Here is an 11,831-nt window from a genome sequence, read left to right as displayed (position 1 = left end):
TTTCCCCTAACCATGTATCCTTAGGGACAGTGGCTGATTAATGCCAGATTGGGATAGGACAGTATCCAGCTTCTCTTCAACGATTCCCCATTATACATGTTTCATATTTATCTAATTATGCATTTACTCATTGAGATACAGAGTGGAATCTGCCCTTCTGGCTCTTCAAACTACACCGCCCAGCAACCTCTGATTTAATCCTAGCCTATTCATAGGACAATTGACAATGACCAACTAACCTATCAACCAGTACCTTTTCAGACTGTAGGAGGAAACCAGAGCACCCAGAGGTAACACATGCAGTCACGGGGAGAATGTACAAACTCCTTGCGGACAGAATTGAACCTGTGTCACCTGTACTGTAAAGCAACATAACCTCTACACTACTGTGTTGCCCCATTATACACTGATATTCTTTGTTGTACGTTTCATATTTATCTGATGAATGAAGAGTTGATTCCCAACCCACAGCCAACTCAATGCAATGTGTAGCTCACACGATATCCCGGTAAAAACAAACCTTTAATTATATACAGGAAGCAATTTGTTCTGTACCAGTTAGACCCAAACTTCAACTACAGTGAGCTTGGCCCACGGTGGCGATATTGGCTCAGGTACATAATAAATGCATTGTGTTACTCATCAGCAAACAGTAAGAATAAACACTGAAAAACAATTTCTTCGAAGCATGTTAACCAAACTCCCAAATCCAAGGTGAAATAACAAGGTGGATTTTGAACCATAAAACTTCAGCAGGCAATGTTAGCAGCACACAGCTAACAGACCTGACATAGTAAAGTCAGCAACACTTAAATCAAGATAAAACATTTAAAAACAATCATTTTTATTATCTTGAAACATTTCAAAGTTAAAGTGTCATAGAATGGGGGGGGGGCTAATATATAGAATATATATAAATTTACAGTGTATTTTTAAACAAAACAAATATCTACATTATGCATTCTTAACACAAAAAAAAAACATTTCCTGGTTATTTAGTTGTTGAAGCAAATAGAATTGAACACATTTCTATTCCTCTAGAATTTAACACAAAATCAGTCATGAATGACATGCATTCCCTTCTTCCTATTACTTTTAAACTTTACAAATAGTTAATTCCATCAATCATGCTTTGGGAAAGCATTAAACTTTTAAAGTATTTACAAATCAAGAACAACAAGTTTGCCCATTCTCTTGACCTCAGGACATGCTGTAGTGCTTACAATCAAGTGAAGTCCTTTTGGAGCATATTTACTATCATTTGTACAGAGCAAGGTCCCAGAAACTGCTACAAGATAATGTCAATGTACTCTGTTTTAGTGGTGTGCTGCAGGGGAAAAAATGAGAACTTCTTGTCTCCTGATGCAACCATGAGCCCCTTCCTTTTCACCTCACGTGGCCTCAATAATTGCCTCAACAATGGAATGAATTCTCTCTTTCCTGGAGTATCATCTTCGATTTCTTATTCAAGTACGAATGCGAATCCTTCTATGTGGTGAATACTGGGCAAACATAATACTTCCATTCTTTCAATAAACTACTTTCTATTTGCATAAATAATTTTACCTTAATGCAATAAAACTTCATAAATCTGATATGTTCAGGTCTTGTGGTGTGAGACCAGATTTTCTTGACTTTCACAATCTATTTTTTTTAATTAATCCCTCAATAACTTCCAATATATTTTTCCTTTTATAAAATAGTAACCTATCAGTCAGCTATTGGGGGCAGGGTGTTTGGGACCCAGTCTAGCAGAAAGTGCAAGCATTACCTAGGATGAGACAGATACCCAACCATTAAGATTACTGATTGGTTGGACAGTGGATTATTAAAGTGTACTGAAATACTGACAAATATATGATGAACTAGGCTATACACATTTATTCACCAAATTAACAGCTAAATCTTTCAACGTACAATACAGAGTCAGTCAATAAAGTTAATCAGACAAGAACCTAAAAATTACTAAAAGCCTTCCAAATAAGATCTAAACACGTATCATATTTAAATGCACCTTGTTTAGGTTGCCGTTAAACACAGCATTTAGTTTTGGGCATCGGTATCAATGGGAGGAGATGCTTTGACAAAAAAGGTAAGGAAAACTGATTTTTCAGTTAGAATGGAGAGACAGGACATCACACACTAACTGGGTTCCCAACAGTGAGAGTTAATTCCATAAAACGTAAGGACGCTTACACTAGTTCATATTATTAAAATTACACCAGACATGCTGGTTGTTTAGGACATGGGATGCCCTACTAGAAGCAATAGCGGAAGCATGGTCCAAACAACAAGATGGTTGAAAGGAAAAGCAGCCTATGCCCGGTTGTCATTCACGTGGCTTAGCTAATGCAAAACTGTGCTGGTTTTAGGTACCGAGTTCATGCAGCTTGCAACCCTCCATCACAGAGAGGGCAGGCAATCTCTAAATTCCAAATTACCATTAATGAGAAAAATCCAATATGTAAATTTTGTAGCTTAGTAGTTAATGTCAACAGTGAGGCATTCTGTTGTGTTTAGGTAGCAAACACATGACTGAAAATTTAAAGAGAACACTTAAGCAGTGAAGGATTCGCAAAACTACTGTCTTGGAAGAAGTAGCAATATTCTCTATGATTGAGGCACCAAACAGTGCAATACATCCCTTATTTGATAAAGCAATAAACTAACTAATTTAGATAAAACTAAATCTGCTATTCATAACTCCTAATCTCAGGCTTGGGTCTGTATAGAAAGTAAATGATAATTACAATTGAAGCATCTTTGAAAAACCCAATTATTAAAGCCAAATTAACCACTGAAATGTTACATAAACAACTTTGATTGCTCAAATGAGAAAATAATCAGCTGGATTCAGAAATGACTTATCTCCTCAAGCCTACATTTTTTATTTGAGATTTTGTGTTTTTGTTTTTGCTGACAACACATCTTAAAATTAATTTTATCCATTAGTCTTTAAGGAGGAGGCTAAGCGACTGCAATAAATCTCACACAGTTTTTCCCCAAAATAATTTGCCTCTTTATATGCTTCACAGCTTCTCTGCCAAGACTGTTGAATGTGGTCTTTGCCATAATAAGCCCCAGCAATTGCTCCTGCCATTGTGGCAATCGTATCAGTGTCACCGCCCAGTGATATGCTGTAGATTATTGTCCTTTCAAGCCCGTTGTACTTTTCTGGAATTTCTGGATCAGGATTGATGCACCTCAGGAAGGAATAAATTGCTGTTGGCACCGATTCAAAAGCTGCAATTCCATTTCCTGAAAACAACAAAGTTACACAGGCTCACAAACGGTATCTATAAAAGGTACAATGCACTGCAGAATATTTAAGTGCTGCACTGGCTTGAGATCTACTGCAGAGACAACACAAGACTCTGCTGGAACGCCTGGCTTCAAGCCTGAAAATTCAGGCAAAGCAAAAATTCTCATGTGGCCTGATGAAGGAAGGAAAAAAGATTATTATGTGCAGACAAGAAAAAAAAAAGTGCTTTTAGCTATATTTTAATGCTCAGTGAAGGGCAAATCATTTTAAAGATGTCAATAGAATTGTAGATACCCAAAGGATATTGCATTACAACTTAAAGGTTAAAGTGACACCAATACCCTGCATGATCCCCTACTCCACCTTCACAGAGCAAGGTGAAAGCTCCAGCATATATTTTGGGAAAAATATGGCAAGGCTTGCCCAGTATTTCATCAATATAAAAATAATTGTGAACAGTAGCCTCTCAAAGAAAGGTTTCCATGTGAATATTTTATTGAACAAAAAGATACTTAAGATTGTCAGAAAATGAAATAAACCAATTAAACAGAGGTTGAACAACTGCTGCTGATAAGGACCACACAAATCTAAATCATGGCATTTCTTGAGTAAACAGGAATAACTCTGAATCAGAATGTCATGAAGATGACTCACTGCTTTCAAGACAACATGTAGAAAATAAAAGCTGGACAATAATTACAAGTCTCAAAGCATTAAAATAGAGCCAAAAGAAAAGTCAAAACTCAGATCGGCAGGGAGCAGCTGATTTTTTTCACTTCAGATTATTACAGTTTCCCTTTCCTTCCAATAAGCAAAGATAAAATATACTTTTAAGTTAATACATTAGAAAATTAATAAAACTAGAGCTAAGCACACACATTTGTAGATTACAGAAATAGCACTCTTACCCAATTCTCTAATGACCTCTTCCTTTGAAACATTTGTTCGTGACAAAAATTCCTTCATTTTCCTCAGTCTACTGCAAAAGGGAAAGTCTTGAAACCTGAGGGAAAAATGGGAATAAAGTGAGGGATCCAAACAGGACAAATACAAACAAGAGAAAATCTGCAGGGGTGAATACCTTTTATTAGTTTTTTTTAGATCAGCTATTCTGAAGTGCTACATTGCACTTACACAGAAACAACTGTGGGCATCTCAAATACAGTTAATTGGGGCACCTCAGGAACCGTACACTTTGACCCAATTAACCTGTTTCACAGAAATAGTTAAAAATTGAATAACAAATTATGTATTTAAATGAAACCCAGCACAAATCAGAACACACCCATAACCTCTACAGTACTAAACATTGTGTATTAGTCCCTAATAGCTATCAGCTGAGGAATTCATGTGCAATTTTCTTATGAGTGTAAATGAACAAAATCAGTGCAGACACAGCACAAATAATAGACTATGTTCATACACTACTTTAGTCAATTACATCCTCCAAAATTCCATTTTCATTGTAACAATTGAGATACCTTCAAATTCTTCATAATTCATAACTTGAAGTAATAAAATTGTCTCGTTTTCACTCCCGGCTGTTTCTGGCATCTCCAAGCCTGAATGCTTGAAACCGTGGTGAGCAAAACAGTTCTGAATTGTCGTATTGCTCATTTTTCACCAACTATTGGCTTTTTAAAGACAAACACACGCAACTGATGCTATTTAAAAGCAGATTGCTCTAAGCACAGTGTTGTATATAACAACAATGCATAGACATACAAGATTATAGTGGCCTTAGACCACCAGAGCCAATATTTGCTCTCAGTAAAAGATAAATTTCAATGGCCTGTGGGCCCAAAAGTCCAGAAAAGCTGTCCATCAGATCCTTTGTATTAAAACTCAACTTTTAATAGAATATATTCACTACACAATATTTTCTTTTGCAGGAATTCATAGGTTCTCCCCCCCCCAAAAGAAGCAATTAAAACAACAGATTATCACATTAAGATCCATTGTTGACACTGCACTGCGTAAAAAGAGATTTCTTTCTCTTCATTCCAAAAAAATATATGTTTTCATAGAAGAAAATATAAACAGGATGTTTTCAGAAATTACTCCAAGGTTACTTCAGAACCTCAACCCTAGAACATAAAAGTAATTACAGTACATTCTACTCTAAACATTGCTCATTTCAAAGCTGAATTTCTGATTCACAGCTTTAATTATTTTAAAGGTGACTAAAAGTAATTTCACTAAGGAATTTCTAAGAACTATTTTCTTAAATGAAAATAATCACAAATTATGTGCACAGAATCCCTGCCACTATCTCTGTTTAAACGCCCAATTGGAGACAATCCTTCACTATCCAAATTATGAAAATTTCTCTTGCTTTGTTGTCCTCACACAATAATCTTGTCATTTAGATTTCATAATCCCCTGGATTACATTAGAAACATTCATTTAAATACATGGTTTGGAGATCTCATCTCGGAAAAATATTTGAACAAAGCAATATTGTTCCTACTAAGCTTTTAAAGATAGCTGGTTTTAAAAGCTATCTATTCTATTAAAATAAATAATATAGTTGCAGCTATATAGGACAGTGGACAGACCCCACTTGGGAGTACTGTGCTTAGTTCTGCTCACCTCACTACAGGAAGGATGTGGAAACCACAGAAAGGTTGCAGAGGAGATTTACAAGGATGTTGCCTGGACTGGGGACCATGCCTTATGAAAGAAAACAGGTTGAGTGGACTTGCCCTTTTCTCCTTGGAGTGACAGAGGATGAGAGGTGACCTAATAGAGGTGTATAAGATGATGAGAAGTACTGATCGCCTGGATAGTCAGAGGCTTTTTCCCCAGGGCTGAAATGGCTGCCACAAGAGGACACAGGTTTAAGGTGCTGGAGAGTAGGTACAGAGGAGATGTCAGGGGTAAGTTTTTTTTATGCAGAGAGTGGTGAGTGCGTGGAATCGGCTGCTGACAACGGTGGTGAAGGCAGTTATAATAAGGTCTTTTAAGATACTTCTGGATAGGTACATGGAGCTTAGAAAAATAGAGGGCTATGGGTAACCCTAGTAGTTTCTAAGGAAGGGACATGTTCTGCACAACTTTGTGGGCCGAAGGGCCTGTATTGTGCTATAGGTTTTCTATGTTTTAATTGTGAGAACTGGAGTTTGCAGTGAAATTCACAATGGATTGTGATACTATTCATATTACACCTTGAATGCTGAAAAACAAGTTATGAGGTTCAGTTCCACCGTCAGCCTGAGAAAGCCAAGATTTCATATACATCGAAAACCAGTTTTAATCCAATAGATTCAAAGAATTAAACAAGTGACCACAAAGTAAACATAATTATTCTTTTCCTCAAAATTCTTTCAGCACCAACTTTGTCATGTACTGGAGAAGCAGCAAATAAATCAAGTTGGGTTGGCAGTAAAAATAGGAAATTTTTTTTAAGTACCGTTATGGCCTAAGTTCAAGAATGATTAGAACTTTCTCCTTGAAGCATAATTTACACTCCCATCACCAGAGGAGCAATATTATTACACCTTTTCAAACTAAGCAAATCATATTCAGCAAACAACTAATTAAAAGTTAATAAATTAAATTAAACCATTGGAATTTGCGGCATGAATAGCAATTTAAAAAGGCTTGCATTCAAACTATACATGTTCTGAATTACTGCCTATAAGAACCCACCTACACAACTCCATTTCTGATTTCTATGTAAATTTATAGGTTGCCAGCTCCATACTACTGGACAGAATGATGGTCTTCTCAACAAATTTCTTTTAATAGGAACCTCCAATGGGATCCCACCACCAAGCACATCTTTCCCTCCCACCCCCTTCTGCTTTCCACAGAGATTGCTCCCTACGCGACTCCCTTGTCCATTCGTCTCCCCCATTCCTTCCCACCGATCTCCCTCCCAGCATTTATCCTTGGAAGCGGAACAAGTGCTATACCTGCCCTTACACTTCTTCCCTCACCACCATTCAGGGCCCCAGACAGTCCTTCCAGGTGAGGCAACACTACACCTGTGAGTCGGCTGGAGTACTGCGACCGGTGCTCCCAGTGTGGCCTTTTATATATTGGTGAGATCCGACGCAGAATGGGAGACCATTTCGCTGAACACCTACGCTCTGTCCGCCAGAGAAAGCAGGATCTCCCAGTGGCCACACATTTTAATTCCACGTCCCATTCCCATTCTGATATGTCGATCCATGGCCTTCTCTACTGTCAAGATGAAGCCACGCTCAGGTTGGAGGAACAACACCTTATATTCTGTCTGCGTAGCCGCCAATCTGATGGCATGAACATTGACTTCTCTAACTTCCATTAATGCCCTTCCTCCCCTTCTTACCCCATCACTTATTTGTCTATCTATTCCCCCCCCCTTCCTCTCTCTGTCCCTCTCACAATCACTCCTTGCCTGCTCTCCATCTTCCTCTGGTGCTCCCCTCCTTCTTTCTTTCTCCCTAGGCCTCCCGTTCCATGATCCTCCCCCTGCTCCAGCTCTGTGTCCCTTTTGCCAATCAACTTTCCAGCTCTTAGCTTCATCTCTCCCTCTCCTGTCTTCTCCTATCATTTTGGATCTCCTCCTCCCACTTTCAAATCTCTTACTATCTCTTTTTTCAGTTAGTCCTGATGAAGGGTCTCGGCCCAAAACATCGACTGTACTTCTACCTATAGATGCTGCCTGGCCTGCTGCGTCCCACCAGCATTTTGTGTGTGTTCCTTTTAATAGCAGATTGCACAGGTCTCCAAGAAGAGTATATACAGTGCTGAAAGCAATTTGTAATTTATCCAGTTACATATAGAAGAATTGAGAGACAGACTACAGCATGGAAGCGATAGAATTCATACAAAACCAAAATATTCCTTCTGATCACCAGTAAATACAACCAGTGCAATCACAGTTACCAAGAAACTTGGGCCTAGAAGTCATAGAAGTCAATTACTACACTCAGCAACTATGACTTAACGGTTTGCTTCAACATTTATTTTTGATAACCTCAAGCTTATTATCATGCTGCGAGACCAGCCTTTCAACCTTTTTGCCCTAGAGGAACCCATGAAATAATTTTCAGATCTCAAGGAACCCCTTGAAATAAAAATTATTACATCTATAGTTCACAGTACATTAGTGTGATCAGTAAGCTGTAGATAAAATAATCCAAAAATAATTATCAATTCTCTTTTGAGTAAAGAATTTTTTTTCATCAACCTTTCTTAAAAACAGTTACTTAAGCTTGGCTTACCTTTCTTGAAAATAAGGTTTTTCTTTCCCTTTCATAATTTTCAAAAACTCATATGGCAAACATCATAAATTTCTGTTGAATAACAAGCTTAAGCCAAAATGGGATTTAATTTTTCTAAAGGTAAGCCTGGTGGATTCAATTTAAATAAAGGTTGTAAATTGATCTTAACTGATGCTATTTACAAAATGAAAACTTATTGACAAATTTATTAGATAATAAATTTACTAAAAATCACAAGCCAAAGCAACATGAATAAAAATATAGCCTAAGACACAATTCTATACAAGACTTTGAAACAGTTTTTTCTTACTGAGTGACATGATCAGTTCGTTCACTCCCATAAGTCAGTTGGCGACGCGCAAGGAGAAGTTGGGGGAGGTAATTCAGGAGGGAGAGGCTGACATCACAGCCCAAGTTGGGCAAGTTCATTTAATGCTCGGAAAACACACTTCACGTTCATCAGCCTCCAGTTCTTCTCTCAGCGCATACAGTGCTCACCAATTATCAATAGCCTGCCTCATCTCACATCAAAAACTGAGAATTGCCTCAACCAAATAAACTTGTTTCTACTGCGCACTGCCATACTCAGCTGAGAAACATCAAACAAGATTGATAACAGGGCTGCCTAGATGCTGTAGTCCGTCTCTCACTGCTCACCACTGAGAGCGCCAACACTGCACATCGCATGAAGTTCAAACTATGTTTTTTTTTAAAAAAAAAATCTCTCGCGGAACCCCGGTTGAGAAACCCTGCTCCTAGACAGCTTGGTTAAAAGGCAGCCACCACATTAATAATAAGTAACCTCAATACAAATTCCTCATGAATTAAACAAAAATACTGAAATCAAAGTAAAACAAATTAAACGACAAGTACGTACAAGCTGGAGCTCATCTTGAAGTTGACTTTAACTCACATGCAGGACCCACTGTCTGTGTGAAAGCCCAAGCCATCTTCCAAATATCACTTGAAGTATACCTCAATCAAAACGGACTCTGCCACGGAAGTATTCGTCCTTCCTCCTTGAAGCCATTCATCTGCACAAAACACCCTGTGCAACAGGGACAGCATCCTCAGACATCTTCCCTCCTGTCTTCTCCCAGCTCCTGCCAAAAAAAGACCTGGACCCACACCAGCATCTGTCACAAAAACCTCTCCGCTCAGCTTTCTCTAGAACCTTCTCCCAACTCCGCCATCCCGATTGGCTGACACACATTCCTAAGTTGAACAACATAGCCCCTTATCTTTAGCTGTAACCCAAACATGCTAAAAGCAGAAGAGCCTGCTCTTACAGTACTGCTAAGATGAAATACCTACAGCATAGGAGTAAAATTCTCACCTAGGGCATTACACACATTATGTGCAATTCTTAATATACCCCCCCCCCACCCCAAATTGGCATGAAACTAGCTAAGACAATTTGCTCAATGTGGGGGAGCGTTGGGGGGGTGGGGGGTGAAATCAATGGATAAAGCAAGCCTGATGAAGACAAAAAAAAATGAAATATGCATCAGTTGTTTAAATAAAACATTGTCAGATTTCTTTTAAGTGTCTTGATTAAAATTAGCCATTTTAATAACATTCGGGGCATTCTTAACTGCAGTTTCTTTTTGGTGATGGTGGGTCCAATCTTCCTAAATGATAGACTTCCGATTAAAACATTAGGAGTTTAAAAGTGTAATTCCATAATGATGCTAGATACTTAGATTTATAGACTAAGGTTTAATTCATTCTTCGTGCAAAGTTGGGCCTCTCCTATTGCAAGGCAAGGCAGTGCCACTGCAACTGACAAAAGTCTTCCAGAATAGGCTGAGGATGACATCAGTAAACTTTTCTACAGTGTGGTAAGTATAGTTGGAAACAGAAGGACACACACACACATATACACACTTACCTTTTTTATTCTAATACACAGTTCAAAACTTGGACTTAAAATTGAGAACATGGTAGCAGAGGATTCAGAACACAAAGAAAACAGAAACAGAGCAAAAACCTAAAACTATTACAAGTCAGATGTTTATATGATTCATCCTGAAAGTTCAAATTTGTAAGCTGACAGAGAACTGGAAGTTAACCAACTTTTACTACAGTTAATTCCAGTTTTTGACAGCTGATCGATTTCTGCCACAAATCAGAGACACTTTTGTGACAAAACAAAACTGAATATTTTAATTTTTTAAGCATTGTTCTTCTATCATCTACTCACAAGGCAAACACTAGTTTTATATGCACAAGATTATTAGAATTTCTTATATGACACTACCAGAGAAATACTTACTCTTTTGCATCTGAACGAGATTTCTCATCATTCTCGATCCACTGCATTTCCCCAATGAGATGATCTAAGTACTTGTCCTCCTTCAACTCCCCCTGCAAGGCATGATGGACAGCAAGGGCCTGCAGAATAGCTCCATTGTAGCCCAGTGAGGATGCATGTGTAACTTCTGCATTTTTCTTTGCAAACTATCCCATAACAAAACAAAATATTATTGTAGAAGATGACCCTTAATTGATAAAGACTAAATCTTAAAGACAAGATAAAAACTTTTCACTTTTATCTTTTCCTGAAAAGTAAAAATGAATGTCAGATACAGGGATTTTATGGGACATACTAAAATTATCAAATTTTAATTTCAAAGTAGAAACATTCTACTTTGGAATATATTGTTTGAAATTACAAATTTCACTGGGGAGGTGGTACAGGAGCTTGAAGACTCACACTCAAATATTTTGAGGACAGCTTCTTCCTCTCTGCCATCAGATTTCTGAAGAGTCCATGAAAACAACCTCAATATTCATCATCTATGCTATCTTACTTCAAGTCAAATGTTTCTGTGCTCGGATGCAGTGGCCTCTCTGGGTCTAACCAAAGGTGTAATTGTTTGTCCTTTATATCTTTTTTACCATAGGAAGACACTGCTGGTTATCAAGAACATTAAGTTCTGCAGGTCTACTCTACTAGCAAGGTGATTTGATAATGGCAGAGCTGGACTCACTACACACAGGGAAGAAGGTGGTAGAGGCGGTGCATCATCTGAAAAATGGTGCGAGTAATTGTCTTAGACCTTGTTGGATATTGGTAATGTGGAATAATGAAATTTCAATTCAGTGGTGAGACCAATGATGGCAGAGCTATGAGGCCTCAACTGTAGCACGGACCAGAGCCTGGTATGGGAAAATGAGGAGGTGAGAGATATAAACTACAGGGAAGTGGTTACCCTTAACTTGCAGGAGACAGGTAAATGAGTGACTATCAGAAGAGGGTAAGGGAATAAGTAGCCAGTGCAGAGTAACCCTGTTGTCATTCCCCTCAATAATAAGTGTACCACTTTGGATACTATTGGGTTGGGGGGCTGGGG

The 11,831-nt window shown here is 38.2% G+C and overlaps 1 protein-coding gene across 1 annotated transcript in view; it reads right to left on the bottom strand.

Moving 5' to 3' along the window:
- Window positions 1-816: 816 nt before the first annotated feature.
- adprs (ADP-ribosylserine hydrolase) overlaps window positions 817-11,831 on the bottom strand; it is a 29,121-nt gene continuing 18,106 nt past the window's right edge. Inside the window, exons 4-6 of the mRNA XM_059954518.1 lie at window positions 10,751-10,935; window positions 4,171-4,265; window positions 817-3,258 (exon numbers count right to left, since the gene is read on the bottom strand). Of these exons, the coding sequence (XP_059810501.1) occupies window positions 2,942-3,258; window positions 4,171-4,265; window positions 10,751-10,935 (597 nt within the window). The 3' untranslated portion in view covers window positions 817-2,941. The remainder of the gene's footprint in view (window positions 3,259-4,170; window positions 4,266-10,750; window positions 10,936-11,831) is intronic.

This window comes from Hypanus sabinus, chromosome 30, assembly GCF_030144855.1.
Source record: "Hypanus sabinus isolate sHypSab1 chromosome 30, sHypSab1.hap1, whole genome shotgun sequence".
Lineage (NCBI taxonomy): Eukaryota > Metazoa > Chordata > Chondrichthyes > Myliobatiformes > Dasyatidae > Hypanus > Hypanus sabinus.
The sequence above is the reverse complement of the archived record's forward strand: the minus strand, read 5'-3'. Positions and strand labels throughout refer to the sequence as shown.